The sequence below is a fragment of the Dermacentor silvarum genome, chromosome 4, assembly GCF_013339745.2.
Source record: "Dermacentor silvarum isolate Dsil-2018 chromosome 4, BIME_Dsil_1.4, whole genome shotgun sequence".
NCBI classification, from domain to species: domain Eukaryota; kingdom Metazoa; phylum Arthropoda; class Arachnida; order Ixodida; family Ixodidae; genus Dermacentor; species Dermacentor silvarum.
The window spans coordinates 54,935,628-54,957,550 of NC_051157.2; the positions used below are offsets into that span (position 1 = coordinate 54,935,628).

Below are 21,923 nucleotides of genomic sequence, written 5' to 3' on the forward strand. Positions count from 1 at the left end.
CCGCGACACTTAGTTTTTGAGCTTTTTTTTGCTATTTGCCAACTTAAAATTATATTTCCTGCTTATATCGGACAGCGTGCTGAAGTCTATCACTATAAATCATGGTAATTTCATTTCCTTCAATGTCTTGCAACAAATTCAAGAATTTTGCAGCTGGCTCGATCAAGTGCCTTCTCCTCAACTTTTTGCAATATTATTCCAACGCCCAGGAGAGGATGCGGGGCGCTTGCTTGGAATTTAATGGTATGCTGCAGTGTGAAGAGGAAAGACTAAATATAGTCGAACCTCGTTACACCAAAGTTGCATCTGACAGGAAAATACCTTTGTTATGTTCGATAGTCATTATAAGCATATATTAGATACATGCAGATATTGACAAGGAATATTTTAGGTTGCCTTCATTATATCCATACTTGTGAGATCAAAGTCTGACTGTACATGAAAAAGAATCACGCCTGTTATACAAGCTTGGTGTTGCGCATAACCAACATGAAGCGCACAAATCCGAAGAGAAGGCAGCAGAATTTGCTTTGGTTTTCGCACAAGTTTATTGCTGGAAACACTTTATATAAAATATACAGCGCCATTTACGCCTTTGTATAATTCGGAGGAACGGGCTACTTGCACAGTAATGGGCAATTCCAGCTGCACGTGATCTTTCTCGCAAAGGCAGAGAAAGAATAACATTGACAACACAAAGGAATGGTACATATAAAGCTTTTCTTAGAAATCTGAATAAACAACAGTGCAGGAGGAGTTTCAGCCTGATTGTCACATTTTCTTCACTGCAACGGCAGATTCTTGCTGCATGCATTACAAATCATAAAAGAAAACACGAATGAGATACTCACACACGCAAGTATTCTAGAACTAAAAAAGTGTACAGTTCATGTCTTATCTATAAACTCAAACATCAACACAAGCAAGTCTGGCCTGATAAAATGCACAACTCGTACAACAGCAAACACTAATGTGAATAAACAGAGTCCATGTTTGGTCTCTAAACAATGATATTTGATAAATGAACATTGGGTTAAATAGCTCTCTGTTAGGAAGCATGATCCTGACTAGGTGCCTTTGTTAAACAGGTGCGGAGTGCGGGAGAAGATGCTTTGGGGTACCTAGCACACTATATACAGCGCTATGTTTGTTTGGAAGTCAGGCTTAGACCAAATGCGCATATCGTACAAAGAAGGCACAACAAGCAAAAACCATCACACGCATTAAGTGCTGCATAAAAAATATGTTGCTTTCCCTCTAAACAGCACAGTACTTATTTATGCATTTCAAGAGGTTAACAAGTCCGCTTTCTGTACAACTACCCATTTTCATGACTAGGGACTGAATTACTCGGAAGCACAGATTTCATGACGATGTCTGCTTCAGATGTGAAGAAATAATATTGGAGACGCCAGAAATTGTTCAAAAGAATGGCGACACAAGCAATGAGTCTGCAAACATACTCTGCATCAAGTTGTATCCGAACGGTTTAAGCTGCGCTTGAATTCTAGGATAAGGAAATCATTAGCTAAACAAAATTTCAAGTTATATCAAGCTTAAGGCATTTACCTGGTTAGCTGTACTAGAAGTACTCATCGAATATGATAACGATGGTGGCACGATGTGTGCATTATGTAAGCGCCCTTTCTGCTATTGCATAGGTGTCAATGTAAAAGGCACTACAAATACATAGGCAGGTCCTCAATGAAGAAAGTTCCAGTAGCTGGGTTTTCGCTGAGTCAGGTCACTGCGACCAACACTTAAGTGGCACAACATCAAGCTGTAAACTATACCTGTAAATATTGCCAAGTTACTTGGGCCACGGTACTCATCAGCAACGTTATAGTACAGCATGTAAGGCACCTAAAAGCATGCATACACAAGCAAAAATATGTGCTTATTAATGTAAGGAGATGCACGTTTGCATATTTGCATTTTGTACTTCTGCAATAGTTTTGTTATTTGGTGAGTGTTTTTAAACAAGAGGCACTTTACAAGATGGCTAAACATTCCATGAGAGAACCCATTACGGCAGCGGTAATTCTGGCTACAGGCAAAACTTTGCGACTTTGGCGGCACAAAGGTTGCGTCGTCGTCACAGGAATGAAAAAGAAATGCACCATGACCAACAGGTCTAGAGATAGGCAAACGCCACACCAAATTCTGCAGCTGTCTACAGCTTGCAATACAGAAATATTGCCAGCGATATGGCGACCACCTGCAAACAGAGGGGAAAAGAATTCATGTGAAGCAGGAAGATAAACATGGCGATACTGAAAAACTTGCTGCTTTCAATAACATTAACCGGATTTCCCATTCAGGGATTCAGGAATTTTTCTACTCTGCTGCTAGTCTTACACATTCTGATATGGCAAGCAGTAAATTAATAAAGTAATGAAACTGCACACTCTCGCACTGCGAATACCCATTGTCGATCCACAAGGCAGTTATAACAGCAAAGAAAATGCTCTCATCACACCAGACAGCCACTGTACTAATATGGGCAAAAAACAAATAGGTTGTGAATGCTGAAAGTAATTGAACGAATGGTCAACAACACATTGCTTATCACTAAATGATTATAGCCATAGGTTCAGCATAACCAGATGCCTTCATGAGGTCACAACACATATAACAACAGTTCAAACTAAATTTAGCTTGCCTCAAATATAATCTGGAGCATATAAGCACCCTGAGACAACTATGGTCAATAACCAGTGACTCATTCCTAACAATATGCCTAAAAAATAAAGCGTGCTCAATACAAGCAAGCATAACCTTTCTGGTTCCTGCTTATGCTGTGTGTTGCAATGACTGTCTCAGATTATTAAAGAACTATGGGATTCAAGGTAGAATAACTTTTGCTGACCATGCTTCATAGCAGCAGTGAACAACAGAATTTTTGCAATAACGGCCAATATGATCGTAAAAAAAAAATTTCAATTAACTTTTCATTATTGTCTTTATTGGGCATGCAGTTCATTCCAAAAGTTAAGTCGACCAGTGCTTATAGCATAACCTTTCACTAGAAATTTTGTGCCTAGCCACAGTTTCCTGAAATGCAACTCAAAGTGCATTATGCTTGCTGTCCCAGTTAAAAGAGTACTGACGTGGCATTTTCAATGTCATATTTTTTCCGGTTAATGAAGATACAAGCCCTGTATATAGGGGTGTGCAAACATTTCGAATTTCAAATACAAATGGAATGTTCATTGCTATTTGATCCATGGCATTTTTGGAATAAACGCTTTTGTCGTTCAAGTACGACTGCCGCTCACGTGTCAGTTTATTGCAACTTGTGTTCAAATAGTACTACTATAACGAACAGCACTAATACAGAGAAAGATTGATGCGAGCGGAGGCTCTTGCGAATGATTCTGCTGCAGCAGAATTGCCAGTTCATGAGTGAATGCATGAAAGAGTTCACATCTGCACAATAACTTTCAGTCACTAAAACAGCATGCCTTGCCTTGCAGCCTACGGATTTCTGTCTCAATTTATGCAAAACAATCTTTTATTTGGCCAATATTACCACATTTAGATTCCTCTAAAATGATGTGCAGTCCTGTTGTATGGTGAAATTAAGTCCTTCAATGAGCACAACACTCTACTATTTGTGTCTGGTGATGTGTTTGTTTCTCTAATGTTATAGTCACTGGTGCACCACATACATTTACCTTTCTGCTGATTCTCATTTATTTACAAGCCTCTCAGTTGATCTGACATCCAGTTTTTAATGGCATTTTATGTATCCGATAAGGTAAATCATTAACTATGGTCGAACAAGGGATATTGCTGGAGCCAACTTTGCGACAAGGGGACTCATCTTCATCAGCGATGACAAAGACGAGTCCCTTTATCAAAACGTGGGCTCTGGTGGCATCTCTTATTTGACCACTGTTGAACACTTCAGTCTCCCATCTTACTGTGGGCCTCTGTGTTGTTCGGATAACGTGAATGAGTGATTTCTTTTTCCAACTTTTTCAACCTATGCTTAGCTTGCATCAAAAGCAATCTTGAAAATAATCGTATAAGCACCATGAGACAACGATGGTCAATGACCAGTGACTAATTCCTAACAACTTTTGGCTCCACGAAACCTTTACTTTTCACTTTGGTTAGAAAGTGATGACATTTCATATTCGGTTCAAATAGAAAATTTCGTCATTAAGTAACCCTTACGTTTAAGACCTAGAAAAATACTGGCAAGTGTAAGAAAGCCATAGATAATGTAATACAGTCGACTGCTGTTAATTCGACCTTTGCAGAACTTATGGAATCGACTGATCTGGCAGGCAAAATAAAAAGAAAAGCACATCGAAACGCACCACTGCTTCCTTTGGCAGTGTTCACCCAATTACCGAAATTACCGAAATCGGGCACCCAATTAAAAGTTCATGCAGATGTTATGAAACTTGATCCGACCAGTACAAACGCTAGCGCTGCGACGACACGAATTGCTGTGGACGGCGGCACAAGGTGAAGTGATGACGCAAGCAAACTACTGCAGGTGGCGCCGCCAGGTGCGCTGATTACGTTACGATCATTATAAGCCGTTATCACTCTTTAGTGCCTTATCCATCCGTATTGAACCATTGTGAACCGTGATCAACCATAACCCGACGGCAGCTGCGGCGTGGCCGCGCAGGCCCTATCTTGAAAGCGATCTGTAATGGGGGCAGAGTGCACCAAGTGCTGATAGCTTCGTGTGTGCTGTGTTCCCGCTGCTTAGCTCGCGTTGAAGCGAGAGGCAGCATGAAGGTCAATTCGCTCGCTGCTGTGTGCCCTATCTTGAAAGCGACTGTCTTATGTGACAGATGGATGGGTTTCCTCGTTGGGTAGGCAAGAAATGCTTATGTATTTCAAAAAAAAATTTGCATGCCTCCAATGTAATCAGAAATGCCTCTGATCTTGGCAGTCAGGAAAAGATGACACCATTGAAGTAAACCTTCACAGAATGGACATTTATTTCTACATAATTTTTATCAACATCATTTCAGGTGGCTTTTTATCGCTGTCTATGGATCACGACATGCTGCTCCTTTAGCAGCGCATTGCATTTGATATTCCGCATATCTCGAACCACTATGCTAGAACAGCAAATGGAATGGCGGCCCACGCCTAGACTAAGCACTTCACCAGTTTATCCTGTGATGCCTGCGAGTCTCCAGAGTGCTGAAAATACTTGATGTGACTCTGCTGCCACTAGCTTGGTGAGTAAAATAACTCATACTTTGAATAAGCTGTTGTAATCAAAGACTGAAAGCGGCACATCATTGTCGTGATCTTGTTCTGTCGCCATCTTTCGCTGACAATGACGATGACGCTGGCTCATGAAGGCAGGCTGTTGCGAACATGGTTTAAGTTTCGTAGCCAACTGCACCGTGCAGGCCATTTTCGAACCAATTTTCTCAGAAAAAAGAAAGTGCATGTTTGAATCATGTAAATATGGCAATAATTCGATGTGAGCAGCCGCTTCTGCTTGAAGGTCTACCTAGGACAGCTGAAAATTAGCCTTTTCGGCGAGAGATAATGAGTCGCAGGCGCATTCAATGTCCCCTAGCTTTGCCAAGAAGATGCTGCAGCCATTGCGGTCACGACTGTGGTCACCATTCGCCATTCGAGTCAGGTGTATTCATACCGACCAGATGATCCGGTGCAGGCCAATTTCATGATTGAAATAATGAAAAGTTCTGGCCCATAGGATTGTGTGGCCTTCGATCAGACCACCTTTGGTTGGGATCAAATTAATCTAAAATTTGAATCAGCTGAAGTAAAATTAACAAAGTCTACTGTATAAGTGTTCCCCAACCTTCACAGTACTTGCCAAGCATCATCACTTTACATTCGGGACATCTGTGGAAAAGTTTTTACAACTTTGAAAATATGTTTGTACTCCTTTAACCGTTTTCCGTACTGCATATTTCCACAGTTCACAAACACATTCTTGTAAACTCACCTGGGCAACCACGATGCCTAGCACAAGGAGACCAATTTTGAGACTCTGTTCACCAAGAAATATGGCGATGGCTTCTCCACAGCCCTGAAACAACATGCATCATCCCTTTCAATCTGGCTAGCAGTGAGTGTCCACACATGGTTGTCAACAACATCAGAATAGGTGGTAGAACATGGTAGACAGGAGGGATCACTAGGAGACAAAAATATGTCATGCACATGCAAATCTATGAGTGGCACAGAATTTGACTGGGTGCTTTGACAACCGCAGGTTTGTCCACTTCGAGGGGAAACACATTGCTAGTGCTCAAGTGCTTGTAGCGGCTTGCATTTGAAATGAAGGCTCATTGCATTCGAATTCGTCTCATTAATAATCACGTTTGTGAAGCATCATACCAAACACTTATTTTTTCATGAAGGGCAATGAACTTTGATGTCATATATGACTGAATAGGAATGGGATATTTAATAAATGAGGCATTCCCTGCTGAGTGCATAGCTCTGCCGTTCCAAACAGCCTAGAGTGGCTGCAATTAAATGACATTGAAAATGTGAAATGTAAGGAATTTACACGAGGGAATTACTTTTAGGAATTATGACAAATATGTGTACTCGAGCACAAAATACAATGCCAGTCCTCATTCTTGGTTATTAACACTTCTTTCAATGCCTTTCATTTCAACTCTTTGACTTTCAACTATTACATGCACCATTTTGATCATTTACTTAGATCTTTTTTTTTTTTTTTTTTGCGGATAGTTCCGCTGTCGACCCACAGTACCATAGTTCAAATTCAAGTCAGATCAGCCCCTCTGATACATCACAGGTGCCACTATCATGTTTCACTGGCAGAAGTCAACAGAAAGAAACACTCAAATCATTCCCAGTCAGGGTTTGATTCCAGGTATGAAACATTGCATCGCTGTCATTGTTGCTGTAGTGCTACTGTCATTGCTTGACACCTACAACTATTTAGGAACAACCATGTGAAGCCAACAGAAAATGAAGCCAAAGAAACCTTCATTTTTGGCTTCATTAGGTTTCTAATAGTCAAGCCCCTCGGTTCCCTCAATTATTTTCATTCACTGCTATTTAAAGTCACACATACGGCTTTTCTTTAGGTGGTCCTCTCCAGCTACTTAAACGCTCAATGTTCTTGCTCCACACTTGAAAATTTCGAACACACATGGTAAATTCAGGATGTTTTTGCTTCCCAATACAAGGCAGCTGTTTTGCCTGTGTGAATGCTTCTCACCATTTTGTGGAGTACTGGCGGTGATGACTTTGACTCTGTGTAGCAGCTTGCTGGTATTTCAAAACCGTTCCGTGGGTAGTCATCTGGTCCCTTTGCACCGCAGCATGACAGCTAGGTAGCAAGGAAATGGGCAATGCATAATAAGCACAGAAGCAGAGGCTACAATCATCATCTTGTGGCATGCTTCCAAGCCACTACAATCAGAATTCACCATTTCTGACAGAAAACAACAACAAGACAGTATAGGTACACTAAAGTGAACTTAAGTTCTGGCTTTATGTTGCATAGATCATGACTGCCCCATTCTGCTTAGGTCTAGAGCTTTACTTACGAAACACAAACTAAAAAAAAAAAAAATCCGCTTACTCTATTGGCAGTGATGTGAATGGCTGCAAACGACGACCCAGTGACATGTAAGTGATTGGTTGACACTTTCGTTCTTTTTTTTTTTTTACCATGCTCAAGTTCAATGGAATTGTGTCTCGTAGAATTTTCTATAGAAAGTTACACCATACTTGTACCTGTGAATATTTAACCAGACCAAACAAACAAAAAGCAAGACTAATCAAGTTGCGGTACCAGTCTTCTCATGCAGCATGCTCATCAATCACTTCATACGAAGCAGGACCCAGAAACACTGTGTAAGGTTTCTTTTCCTTCGATTTTATTAATCTCTTCTTGTTTGCCACTGAGTGGTCAATCCTGACAAAACCAGGGATGTGGCTTCACGTGAGCCAACGATGGAGGGCAAAGAGAATGAAAAGCAAAAACCACTGTTACAAAAATAAATACAGGCCCTGGGCTCCCGTTTTTCTGTAGAACCTCCTGTCGTGTAACATCCAAATCCTAGATTGTGCCTAAGCTACATGCTGGGAAGTTCATTCGAACCTACTAGCCCTAGTGTGATGCCCTAGTGTGATGGAATGTGCATAGGAGCCTGTATTTGTAAGCACTAGAGCAACAGAGTCGACCCTCCTAATAATGAAATCACATCCGCCATGAAAATATCTTCGTTATATCCGACATTGGTTATAAGCATATATTTGTTACATGTTAATATCAGCAAGAAAAATTTTTCCTTCTTGTAGCTATATTTGATAGTTTGTTAAATCCATGTTCATTATATAAAGGATAAACTGTAGTTTGAGAGCTGTGTCCTGATTGCTTTGCATGCAAACACCTCTAATTCACCTCCATTTTGGGGAAATACTAACTACCTGATCCAATTTAACAAAGCAGATGTCACTATCACTCTTGCTCACGACTGGCTTATACAATTACGTCGTAAGGAGTGCAGGAAGTTGAAACCTTTTTTTCAGGCTATGTTTTCTGAGAAATGTGCTTAAATGAGTGTAAAATGTCCAGGACAAAGTGTAGGGAATCTGGATTCAAATTTTTGGAAGTAAAAGTACTATAAAGGCATACTTAATCTTCTCTTAAATAGCATGCTGATTTTATTTGAAAAAAAAAAATATGCAAGAAACATTTGGATTTATGAAAGATTAGTGTTCATGCCTATCACGACACTTAAAAAACTTGTGTAGGCAATTATGGCAGAAGAATAAGCAGTCTTAAAGGTATGCTTAACTGGATGAAAATATGTAGTATATTTAGCGCAGGATTGACATGCATTAATGAAAAGACTAATAAAGTTATAAAGAATGCATATGCTACCAAAATTTTTCAGCAAGTGATTGCAACAAGACTAAAACAATAAGCACGGATATTTTCGGCTGCCATGACAAGGAGACGGTGACCCATTATACACCTCGTTGCACAATTTCGTGCCCCTCCTCTTTCACTCCATTTACTTTATTTATTCGTGTAACGCCTGCACTTTTCTTTCTGAATTTTTACTGGATTAGGGCCTTACACGAGGAAAGCTTCTGGCTACTCACTGAACCCTCAAACTGTGCGCAGACAGCCATGCAAATAAATGCAACCACCGGCGGCTGACTATGAACACATTTACAGTCGCTGACCGATTTTTCGGATGTGGACTAATGCAGTCTTGTAGTGGCTTGCGGGAATTCAGCAGCATGCGAATGACGCTTCGTGAAGCTTTGTTTTCCAAATATTTGCACTCCGAAGTGGGGGTGCGGATGTTATATGAGGGTACAGCCCTTACATGAGTAAATATGTTTCTATTTGTTTTACACACCCTTAATTTGACAAATGAACATGCTCTTGTTTGGTAGTTATATTATTGCTTGTCTGGGTAACTTGTTATTACATATGCTTTTGTTACATTTAGAGAGAGAGAGCCATTTTTATGTGTCACTTGAATGTTCAAGACATCATCCCAGCATAACTATTTAAGTACTGGGTGTGTTCAGATAAGGACAGACTAAGGGAGGTCCCGACTATCTTTAGCTCTCAGAAAACTTTTATATCAGGTGGGAAAATGTTTCTGTAGAAAGGAATCAACCTTCGTATTGTGAAACATAGTGTGGATTTCTCGAAAAAATTTCCTATTTCACTAAAGCTTGAAAAGAGTGTTTTAATCACTTGCAGATTTTACAAATTCAAAGGCCCATCACTCTAAAATTAAAGCATTGTACCCTGTCAAATTTTTTTCAATAAATCTACACCACTAGTACTATTGGCCCAGAGGAAGTTAAATTTATGTCACCAACAGTATGCTTTTGAAAAATTGCCAAACTTTGGTTTTTGAGCAACTGCCACTAACTGACCCTGAAATCAGGGTTTCTTTTGGACCAAATGAAGAATATTCAGGACACGTTTTGTGACTGTACTCATCTGAACCTACCCAGCTAGCTCATCCACTGCAGTGGCATCACCGGGCTTTCCCACTTGTCTGGTACATCATTCATGTACACGAGGATCATTTCAGATAGCAGATGTAATTAGAGATCAATGCCAGACATAGGTTTTTCAGATTAGACTTTAAAAACTTGCTATGCGCACTCTCACGTGCCTGCTACCTCAATGTACCGTAGTAGGAATACACATGCAGGAACTCTGAAAACTCAATCTCAACTCATATCTAGGCTAAAAAGAGGCAAGAATGACAAAATCTGAGTCACTCTTCTTTACTACAACAAAAAAATATGAGTTCAGAATTCATTATGAGTGTGATCCTTATTTTATTATTAGAATGCACACATCGTTGGGATGACCATACATGGGTCTTAAGATTGGCCCAATTTTCTCACCTAAAATAAAATAAAACAACATGTTCTTGCAGCACTAGATTTGCCTTTCCTGGGTGTGTATTCTATAAAATATTTCTAAAAATCGGTGATGATTATTTTTTTGAAACGTCTCTAAATTGTTGCAATTTTAACTATTTTTGCAATTTCGTCATATTTGGGATTTTATAACAAAATAAATACGCGATGTGGTTGCATACTTCTTTTATTAATTTGCGAGAAGTCTTTTGAAGATTTGTCAGAAATATTTCTCAGCTTCATCACCTTAGCTAGAATGGCCCAGAAAACCCCGATTGCGGGGACAGTCAGAGGTAGTTGTTCAAAAACCAAAGTTTGCCCATTTTTCAAAAACATACTAAGGGTGACGTAAATTTAACTTCCTTGGGCCAATAGTGCTAGCGGCATATATTTATAGAAAAAATTTTGGTGGGGTACAATGCGTTAATTTTAGAGTGATAGGCCGTTGAACTTGTAAAAAGTGCAAGTCGTTAAAATGCCCTTTTCCTCCTTTAGTGAAGTAAAAATTGTTACAGGAAATCTGTGCTAAGTTTCACAAAACGAAGGTTGATTCCTTGCTACAGAGAATTTTCCACCTGATATAAAAAAATATGCGCAACACAAAAAGTAGGTAGACCCTCCCAGTCTGTTTGTATCTGCACACACCCTACTAGGCCCTCCCTTGATGCCACCATGGAGTCGCGCATGCCTGCACCATGCGTGCGATAAGTGTCAGTGCATGGTTCTGCAGCCTACGCTTCAGTGCATCCTAGGGTTTCAAAAAGTGAGGACATAAAGAAATACTTACGCCTTGCTGCAAGTCTAGTAAGAAGTTTGGCAGCCCAGTCTTCTTCGCTTCAATGAGCGTGTACAATGTTGAAGTAAGGGTGTTTTCCAGCTGCAAAAGAAAGAAAGGACATTCACTGCTGGGACAATCGGTCAAATCTGAGCGTTCTCCGTGGACTATGTGACAGCCGTGCTTGAATTAAGTGACAGGCTCACGGCTAAGTGACAGCCGTGCTTCGATGAAGTGACAGGCTCGCATGATCAGTGGTCAAAAGGAAAGAATGGACAAAGAGAGCAAGTGCATGCAAGGACTCACCTCGGCACTGTTTGCATACTTCCAGACAAGTCCCATTGCCACAGTTTCCAAAATCACGAAGCCAGCCATGATGATAATAAACTGCAACGTTGACAATGGCAGGCATGAACACAGTTGTGTGACAAAGCTGTCGAGCGCGAGGTATAAGACTAAAGGTCAAGCGTCTACATGAACATATCACCTATTGTTACTGAATTGTGTTTGTGCACTCATTGCCACCTACAATGTGGAAGCGAAGACAAAGATTGAGGCAATGATATGTGCTGTCGTACTTATGAACACATGTAAGGCTAACGAACATCACTTGAATAAACCTGTTGTTTGCTAGGTTCCAAAAGAAAGAATGGAATTTGTTAGCAGTTCCAGCAGAAAAGAAAGGAAGGCCATGAAATGAAAGGAGGTTTAGGGTTGGTTTCAGTATCAATAGCCTGTTAGTGAACAATGAGAAAAAATGGAGGTATCCTAGGTAGGATTGGAGGAGCTAAGAATTATAAAAAGTTGTACTTATGCAAGTACAATGATGATGTGCACTTGAAGTAGTGCAATACAACAGTGACTTCTACAATACTGTTCAGCAGTTTTACAGTGCCTTTTTATTACTTAAATGAAAACATGAAACCAGTGCTGACAGCAAGAAGCAAGGTTTCCACAGCTGGCAATTTTATGTGCAGCTGCAAATGACATCTGCTTTCAACAGATGCTTAATGCTGGTATGTGAAACAGCCAACTGGGACTACTAGATGCATTTCTTTGTTTAAGTAAATCTAAATGATTTGTCGGTTGTGCTATAGGAATGTAGCTGTGAAAAAGCATAGATTTTATAATAAACTCCACATAGCAGAAGCCTTATTTTTGCTCAATCACCTTTAGTGCACAATTATAGGATAGGCGAATGGACAGGGTGACAATCGTCCCGCTGAGACACCACGCTGGACGTGTTACGTCACGTAAAACTGAAGGTACTGCTCAAAGTGACTGATTGAGAATATGGCTGAAGTTCAGTTATAAACTTTACAGAGCAAAAATATGAGTTTTGAACTCTGAGCCTGCAGAACAAGCACTACATGTTCGAAAAAGATACTGAAAATATATTTTTTATATATGTCTGCATGCTTAAACCACAAAGGCAAACTTATTGATATGGTAGGTGTCCCATTGTATTCCTTAAAAAGGTACTTTAGTCGACGGAGCATTATAATCAATAGGACATGTAATTCTCTGACAATTTGCTACATGTTAAATGTGTCTAGAGATACATTTGTTTCTTGCTTATCATGATAGAATGATAAGAATGATAAATAGAATATGAAAAAAAATATAAGTGCCATCACAACAAAGCTACGTGGTAATGTATATGTACAGTAAGCAAAAAAGTCAACAATGAAACACCAGCTTTTATCACACGTGCTGAACAAATCAGAGTTTTTTACCAAGAATAAGAGCGCTCTATATTGTAGTTAATTTGACAAGAAAATGAATACAAAGGACAGATTGTTGTTCTTTTACTTGTATGGTTTGCTCCTCATAAGAGTGGTTGTTCCACTCTTAGGAGAAGCACCTCATTAGTTTTAGTCTGACATAACTTAAGCATTTACGATACATTACAGTAAAGGAAAAATTGACCTGATGCATTGACAGATAAATACATTATTGAAAATTTAGTGAGGTAGCGGTTATAGAAAATTTAACCTGCTATGAGCGGCACTTGAATACTGATCAAGGTGTTTCCCTGAGTAGAGGACCCCATAGATTCTCCTTGGCACAATTGTCCAGGTACCATATGCATTCATGTTGCTTTATTTTTTAAAATCTTTTTATTTATTTATTTTGCACTCGCTTCAGCATTTTTCTTCAATATGTGCAATTGTTATGCCGACGTGTGTCCGTGTTCAAGTCCACCATGCCTGGACGGTGTTTACACAAACTCATTGCTTGCATTACACAAGGCAGCCGCAGATAACATTAAGGATCTTATCATTTAGCATAAATCTAGAAACAGGAACACACCATAAGCAGAAGCCAACCAACGCCGAAGCAGGCCCCACAGCAGCCACAGACGCCAAACAGTAGCACCGTGACACCTGCCACAAGGGCAAATGTGGCAGCAGTTGGGTAGTTTGAGAACTTTCCCAAGTGGTCGTTGACATCGTGGAGGTTTGGATTGTTGAGCACAATGGCAGCCACGACAATCGCCGCCACTCCCAGCAGCTGCAGATAGCAGAACGCAAATAAGCAAAACTGTACTGCGAAACATGCACGTTATGCATACGTACAAAGAATTAACCACCTGTGCTGCTTGCCACGCAAGCTGTGCATTTATACGTATTGCTTATCCGTGAAGTGTATGATTGTCCGAATACACAGTTAAACGAAACACTGCAACACCGTAATCTCAAGACTGCAGCGGTGCCTAAGTCAATTTCGTGCATTAATCGAACGCTACAAAAAGATGACCGTCTCTTGTTTGCAACCGTCTCGCATTCGTTTGTTCTTCTTCTTTCCGCGCCGAATATATGTGCGCCCTACGAGATCCGCGGTGCGTTACTCCAGGTGTTGCAAGTTGCGCGCTCCGCGCGCTGTCGGGTAAGTACGTGCGACCTTGCTGCACAAGAGCTCATGGCAACAAAACAGCACCGTGATTCCGCTCTCTCGGGCAGTCGTTACGCAATAAGTTATGCATGAATATGCATTACGTACCGAGATCGTCAAGTTGAGGGCGCACAGGACGCCCTTGATGACTCCCAGGCCGCACACCATATTATTTTCGGGGGAGGCCCGTCCTGGCCCCGATGCCCCTTTGGTACGTCTTCCAACACCTCACGTGGCGTCAAGATCGGCCTCTCGACAACATGACAAGGACAACGACCGCACGATGACGCACCACCGCCTTCGCTCAAAACCAGTCGACAGGCGCGCACAAACACAGCACATACCACCGGCTTGGGCGTCGGTTTCAATCGTGACCTCCGTGAAAATTGCGGCAGCCAGCCGCGCAGCACTTCCTCAATCGCGCGACGCTGCGCTTCGGTAGTTCACTCGCTGCCGAGCAGCCACCGAGCGCGAGCGCGTCTGCCGCACGGCGCGATTGGAAGCGGGCAACTGCAGCAGCGCTGTCGTGAGCTGCGGGCTTTCCGCAGCTCGTGCGCCTACATACAATCAGGAAACCACCGAGCTGCCGAGCTCTGCTGCTGGTATGCTTTCCGCCGCGACTCCCTGACGCGACCCGAGCAGCTGCCGACGTCGGCGTCGCGAGGCACGGCGCTGAGCCATTATGTGACCTCACCACTGCCTAGTGCTTCGCTCCTCGCCCGCGCTCTCCCCTGTACTTCTTCCGCCCTCGCACGTCGACGGAATCGAGAGAACAGCCCAACTTCTGTTGCTGCCTACTGTGGCGGGGTGTCCTCTTTGTAGGCCATCGCTCGTTGTCGGACGATCAGTAGAGCGCGGCGCGGGTCACGGAGTGGTGCTCTTGTTGCTTCCTCGCTGAACAATGCACGATTGCAGCGCTGATCAAATGAGCTACCAGCAGAATATTTCAATAGTTACAATCGGTGCTCAGTTTCTACCTAGGCGGGACGGGCTGCTCACTTCGCAAGGCGCCCATGAACATCGCTGGACTCGTAGTATTCTTCGCGCAGGAATGTTTACGTTTCTCCCGGCCCACGAACTCGCTTCCACTCGCTTCTTTTTTCTTTCGCAAGATGGCGTCACTTGTTTCTGGCGCGCTTTTGAACGTGGCTCACATGGCTCTTAAATGTTTTTATAGAAATGCGCGCCAAGACAGAGAAATAAACAGAAAAAGTGGGCTTATAGCTCTCACTTGCTGATGTGAAAACTTAGAAACATTGCACTGGGACACCAGACAGAAGTTGTTTTGAGAGATGGCCACAGTTCACGGCAAAGAACGTTTTCAATGAAACGAAATACAGAAAGAGGATATTGTTTACACGTTTGTGCAAATTTGATGATATGAGAAGGCGAGAGACTTTGGCCAAATATACTGAAAAAAAAATGAAAAAGACAAGAGTCAGAAAAGCGGTAAGAATGTCACTAGGCGTTGAAAAGAAATAAGGGAGGCAATCAGATAAAAATACTGCACCTACCTGCATCAATGTCAGCACTCTAGCCATGAAAATCAGCGGCCCGCTACGTGCTGACGTGCGTTCCGAGGGACCGTAATAAAGTTTTACCATACCATACCATACCTACCTGCAGGCATGCCATGGAGGTCCTAAGCTCGGCAGAATCTGCGGTCTTCATCGCTTGTTCGTGAACCGCCTTGGTGTTGGTAGGCGCGCGTACTGTACTACATTCAGTTTACGCTGCGTCCAGAGTCTCGATAATTAGCATTTTCACAGTTCGAATCCCCTATTATCACCAACAGCACGTGTGTATCTTCTAATCTTTTTTCCATAGAGCTTTCGCGTTTTACGCGCGATTATTTTACCCGTGAGAGAAAAGCGCTCACGAGTAATATAATCGCAGGCAGAACGGAGGTGTGTGCAATTACGGAAGTAGAAAGCAACTCCAGCGCAGAACCGCATCTAATATATTGCACAGCACTGTGGGTGCACTTCTATAAATACAGGGCTCTGCCTACACCGCTCTATGCCGCTACCTACTCCCGGCCAGATTTTCCCCCACAGCAATACGCGCAAGTGCAAGTTTGTGGCAAGCACAACCATAGCTATGGCACATGGCACGCTCACTAACCCTAAACTCAGCAAGGACTTCTTCCCATGGTGGGGCATGGTGACGTCACGGATAGGTTATCTTTAAGAAGGGCTTGTAAATTATTAAACTTAATGCGGCTGAGTGGATTGTGGACAAGAAAATGGTGTGCGTGACAGACAGATAAGTTATTCGTCCCAAATAATCATAGCACTCTATCGTTGTTTATCCCAATATTATTTCCCTTTCTTGTCCTTGAACGCAGGAAACAAGGCAAACTAGAGCACAGCCTTTGCATGGCGTATCGCTGCAGCTCTTACCATGAACGTTGCAGCAGCGAAGTCCTTCTCAGACGCCCACGATAAAGCAGATATCATTTTACCTAATCTCTTATACAAGCAACTTGTGGAAGCACGTTAGTGAAAACGGCGGTGGTTAACTTGCTCGTCAATCAAATCAATGCAGGGCGACCATCGGGCTGGGCCTTGCTGCTTCAGAACGCGCGAATATGTTGCTGGAATTTGCCTACATGCCATCTGACGTCACTGATGCATAATCGACCTGCATAAATTGTAACACGTGCTATAATATAGGCCTGCAGAATCGAATGAGTTTGTATCACAGACGTAAGCACCGTGGACGTAAGACAAAGAATCCGACCACAGAAGTTAGTATCGTCGTTTCAGCTCGCACACAGCGAGCTGAAAGCGCTTTCCGCGTTTTACTGAGCCTGTTTAGCGTTCACAGAGCATCTCATGCCAGCAGAGCTATCAACTTCGAGCACTCACTCAATGCCCGTCTCTGTAATCTTTTTGTCTCTTTTTCTCCTTCCCCTCACTGCTGATCATGTTTAGGTGACAGCCGCGCGTTAGACAGATACGGTGCGATCAGCCGGCTTTCATCTTCTTTGTCAACCAGTCTCTCTCTCTCTCTCTCTCCCTCAGCTGCGCTCAGGAACGCGAAAACGATAAATTGTGTCCGCTTTACATTATTGTTAATCATATGCATTACGGGTGCGCAACTATAACTGCAGTGGTCGGCATGTTTGTCCTCTTTCTTGGTCATTGATCACCTCGAATCATCAAGAACTTGATTTATGAATACGTTGTACACCGTAAACAAAGCAAAAAAAAAAAAAAAAAAAAAAAAAGCCATTGTAAAGAATGGCGTTTTCCGAGCCGTCGCATCAGTTCTTTTTTTTTTTTTCAGCTTGTCTTTACAACCGCATTCCCGCAACAGTACTATAGAAGTACTGCAACGTACTAAATAGAAGGCTGCTAAAAGGAAACGTTTGCTAAGATCGCCATGCTCTTGCAGCAGACAAGGCACTCAGTGAAAACTCTTGATGAAAAATAATTTTATTGTGGCTTGTTTCAGCGACTTCACTATAGACTTCAATAGTCGTTGATATTGTATTAACATAACAAAAAAAATGCGCCAAACTCGAGGAAACGCTGCATGACAACAGACAGGCGCTGAAGTTTGTCGATGTCATTTTGTGTAATAGCCTGTCTGATGCATCAGAGACTTTTGCTGAGTGTGCTTTCTTAGAAAATGAACGAATATATCTAGCCTGAGTGAATATATTTTTGAAAATGTGCGCGTTTCTTCATAGTAGTGAGGAATGTTAGCTGTAAAGATAGACTATCAAATTACAAACGCATATAGTGAAATTTCAATGATGTTCCTTGACTATACGTCAACTTGTAAAAAAAAAAAAAGAAAGGGAATGCTGATTCAGTAGATGGGAATGGTGAAACTCAGAAAATATGGCGTAGAAGAGAATGAACGCTTCGTGTTTCCTTTTCTCCCGCCCTCCTCTTCAATGTTTCTGGTGCAATAAAATACGGTGATAGTATAGGCGTAAAATACGCTCTCGTCAAGTGGCAGTGATACATCGGCCACACGGCGTGGCTCTAGGCTCCAGATGCATCTTTATGCGCTTTCTTGATGCCCTGGACGAGAAGACAGCTGCAGATCATGGCGGCAATCTGAAATGGAGACGGCCGCGAGTCAATTATTAAAGTGTGAGAACGCTGCCTTGAGAAGCACTCACTCACTCACTCACTCACTCACTCACTCACTCACTCACTCACTCAACTCACTCACTCACTCACTCACGTGGCGCTCGTACGGAGCACATTGCGGGAGTTTTTTCTCCGCAGCCATGTGTCGCCGCGCAATAACCACGGCGTTGTCCTGTACATTATAGTAAACGTAACGTGTGATATCTGATATAATCGATAACTGTATAGCAAGCATATATAGAATTATATTTAGGTAGGCCTGGATTACATCGGCGAAATCGCGCGGCGTAAGAGGGACGCGCCGTCGCCATTTGACGTCCAAACTAGATGCAACTTTTTCTTCCCTTGTTTAGTGCTGAGTGGAGCTCTACGTTTTTGGGCAGCAGGCTTTGCAGTATGCAAACTTCCCCGTTTTGTCGCAGTTCATAAACAACAACTACAACAAGTCAAACATACGTTGTAAATACGTTCCATGTGGTTGCTGCTCAACTTGAAGTCCCGGCCCTGAGCGTTTACGTACCTGGGCGAAAAGGGTGAACAAGTTGACGAGCCCTATGCCCAGTCCGTTGCGCAGAACATAGTCTTTCGTCGCCTTTGAGCATCCCTGCACGAAGAGCATATTGCGGATTAGTCGTACGCGCAGAAAAGATAGTATTATTGGCATGGGTTCTATGGAAACCCACAAAGGGTGAGCGTTTAAAGGGATACGGACACAAAAGTTGGCGGGTGGTTTTTGGTGTCGGAACAAAAGTTGAACTGTTGAAAATGACGAATACAACAAGCTGCTTTGAAAAAAAGAACGAGAAACATCTTTTTTTGCGATTTTCTGCCGCACCTTGCCTCCAAGCGGCCGCAGGCAGAAGCTGAAATTTGACGTCATAACACCCACCCGCTTGCGCGCGTGCTGCCAAGGTCGGCCACAGCCGTCGCAGTGTTTCCGGGGGTGTCGGTCCCTTGCAGCGTTTGTTTAACCCCTTTCGGCGATCTTCGCACGTGGTCCGTCCGAAACATTATCCCCGTCGGCGCGCCACGCAGGTGGTGCGTCTTACATGCGCCTTCCTGCGGTCGTCGCTCGGTAATGACGCGTTCGTCGCGGCTGAAGGAAATGCCAGACATTGCTGTTATAACAGCATCGTCGGTCGTGACACGCCGTCGCACACGTTTCCCAGAGACAAGAAGGTGTGTAAACTTTGGATACCTGCCTGTCAGCCATCACGCACAACCTGGAGACCTCTAAAAAATGACTTCATTTGCGCGGACGACTTTGTCGACGATGATTATGTGACCGGGCTAGCCCGGTTGTGCTGAAAAGCCTCGGCATGCCGCTCAAAAGGCAATGCTTAAAGCCTGACGCTGTGCCATCGGTCTTCCCACGAAAATGCAAGGCAGAAATAATCAGCGGAGCGTTGGAAAAGAGGAGACGAAGAGATGTCGGTGCTGTTTTCGTTCACTTGCAGCCTTGAGCAGTGTGAGGGCGAGGCTGGGCACGAAGGCAGTAATGTCTTTAAAAATGTTGGCAAAGCATAGTAAAACAATACAAGGCTAGCGAGCGCGACTCACAAGATAGACACACACAGCTCTGCTTCTCCACAGAAAAGCAGAAAAAACTGGGCAGGACGCCAGAAAGGTGCTGCCATCTGTCGATTGGCTGGCGAAGTGGACGGGAGAATCTCAGAGGCACGACCTCCTCTATAAACTAGACGTCGGTGCGCTGCCGCCGACTGTCCTCGTGGCGCCGCCGCCGCCGCCGACGTTTTTTCTCGGCGCGATCGGCGCGCCATTTAAGTAGAAATAAAGATTAAAAAAAAGTAAATCCAGCTTTGTTTGAGATTTGTGTTGTCTTGTTTAATTCTTTTCCCTGTCTCAGGTATAGAATCATAGGGGAGCAATGAAGCAACATAAAACAAACAAAAGCAACCCTGCTCTCCGCGCGTCTGCGCATGCGTGTCGTCACCAGTCAGCGCAACGTGGGATTCCGAAACTCCTCTTTTAGAAGCGAAATATAGAGCGACGAGAGGGAACAGCGGCCTCAGAACGTCGGAATGACGGCTTGACAGTCGTGGGTACTCTTGTGTATTCATGATAACTACAGCCTTTGCAAATCTTGCCTCTGAACGAAATTGTTCGATCCAATCATTGTTTTGTTCCCAGTTTGTTCGTTTCCTAAATAAAAATATTTCTGCATGTCTACTGCATGGTGCTGTTTCTTTGGAACATTCATATGAAAAATCGAATGCAACGACACCGATAGCTGCACTGAACTATAAAACAGTTTTAACGTACAGGTCTAAAAAAAAAAAAAAAAAAAGAAAGCTTTTTTTCCCCTGAAATACGAGGCACGGAACAAATAAATGAGGACAAGTGGCTCTACGCTATCAAGAGCCCCGATGCCGGGGCGCAACTTTGGGCTGTCCAGAGGGCCCACGATGCGGCGGTCGGGCATGGCCTGACTGTCCCAACGTGGGAGCGGCCCGCTGCGCGCTGAGTCGCGTACCTCAGGACGTTCATTAAAGTTTTACATCCATCCATCCATTCCCCCGAAATAATTGTGCATCCGAGCAATGCCTGCATTTCTACTAATCCGCACTTGGTTCAATCAACCTGGTGATGACGAGTTATCAAATTGAGCAAATTTGTTTTGAACCGCATCATAACATATCTCAGCTGAAAAAATATTCACCTGAAGCAAAAAAAAAAAAAGTAGTTTGATTCATTTTTCTTCCGGGAAAAAGGCCGTTATAAGAAAAGTTACTTATGCAAAGGGTCAGCAATATTGAGAACGAGTGATTTCACTTACTGTCCAGTCGGGAATATGTGTTATAGCATCCATGGTGATTGGTTGACTGCTTAAGAGCTGAACCCAGCAATACAGATGGTCATAGAAGAGTTCTGTTCTATTTTTTATTTATTTTTACATAAAGCATTCAGGACAAATGGAAGCAAGATTAACATATCTAGAGATTGTCACGTGCGCCGGTGCTGGCTTAGCAATTCTAGTTGAATTCACCGACTATTTGCTCAATGGAACAATATCTCATATAAACCGAGGCATAGCAAAACAGAAAACAATTGCGACTACGACGCAAAAAATAAGCAAGGTTCGGCATATTCTTGGGGGATGAAATGTACAACACACTTTACGCGCCTTCAGATATGTGCTCAATGTTTTCCCAAGTGTGTCGGCTAAAAAATGTCGCAGTTTCGCCCGAAAGGCGAAGCATCAATTGCGATAGCAAATTGGTAGAGAGCTATTCGGAGTAGGAATAGTAGAGTAGTTTTATCGGCCGCATAAAGTTGGGCACATTCGCTTTCTAACTGAATTGACAAGCGTGGTGTCATCGCGCACAAGCAAACATGAATAGATCACACTGAATGACCGCAGACAACGACTGTCAAAACGCTGGCAGCAAGCGCAGCCGCTGCAGCCAGCGGGCGATGAAGCGTGCGGTATATCGCTTCAACGGAAACTGAGCGGCATTTACAAAGGTCAGAGCCGTGTGGAGATAAGAGACGGTGCGGGCGACGGCCACCACAGCCAGTGCAAGCGTATTTGTTGGCAAAGTAGAAGCTGCCCCCCCCCCCCCCCCCCTCCCTCCCGCGCTGCCTCCCCGCTTTTTTTTTTTTTTTTTGCTTTGCTTTCGCTTGGGAGATTGCGTTGCCAGTTCCCCTTGCGCTGGGTTGCAAGATAAGCATTTGGTGCCGTAGCACAGCGTCTCCCCGCCTCCCCCCTCCGGCCTTTC

At 43.1% G+C, this 21,923-nt stretch overlaps 2 protein-coding genes across 2 annotated transcripts in view; both read right to left on the minus strand.

Annotated features, from left to right (window-relative positions):
- Nucleotides 1-524: 524 nt before the first annotated feature.
- Nucleotides 525-15,142, minus strand: LOC119450084 (23 kDa integral membrane protein-like). The gene is made up of 7 exons (XM_037713442.2): nucleotides 14,183-15,142; nucleotides 13,493-13,693; nucleotides 11,486-11,566; nucleotides 11,192-11,281; nucleotides 7,214-7,324; nucleotides 5,960-6,043; nucleotides 525-2,218 (listed from the first exon to the last, which is right to left on the minus strand). Exons 1-7 carry the CDS (start codon nucleotides 14,240-14,242, stop codon nucleotides 2,174-2,176), a joined length of 672 nt encoding a protein of 223 aa, XP_037569370.1. The 5' UTR covers nucleotides 14,243-15,142; the 3' UTR covers nucleotides 525-2,173.
- Nucleotides 15,143-17,496: 2,354 nt separating this feature from the next.
- The window catches only part of LOC119450085 (23 kDa integral membrane protein), a 32,146-nt gene continuing 27,719 nt past the window's right edge, over nucleotides 17,497-21,923 (minus strand). Inside the window, exons 6-7 of the mRNA XM_037713443.2 lie at nucleotides 18,704-18,787; nucleotides 17,497-18,147 (exon numbers count right to left, since the gene is read on the minus strand). Coding sequence (XP_037569371.1) covers nucleotides 18,073-18,147; nucleotides 18,704-18,787 — 159 coding nt within the window. The 3' untranslated portion in view covers nucleotides 17,497-18,072. The remainder of the gene's footprint in view (nucleotides 18,148-18,703; nucleotides 18,788-21,923) is intronic.

Bases quoted from the DNA above. Each gene is read 5' to 3' on its own strand.
- LOC119450084 (XM_037713442.2), bottom strand. From the start codon at position 14,242: ATGGTGTGCGGCCTGGGAGTCATCAAGGGCGTCCTGTGCGCCCTCAAC. The intron at 13,694-14,182 runs GTACGTAATGCA...TGCTATCTGCAG, and splicing joins CCCTCAACTTGACGATCTCG to CTGCTGGGAGTGGCGGCGAT. The intron at 11,567-13,492 runs GTGTGTTCCTGT...TCAACGTTGCAG, and splicing joins TTGGTTGGCTTCTGCTTATG to TTTATTATCATCATGGCTGG.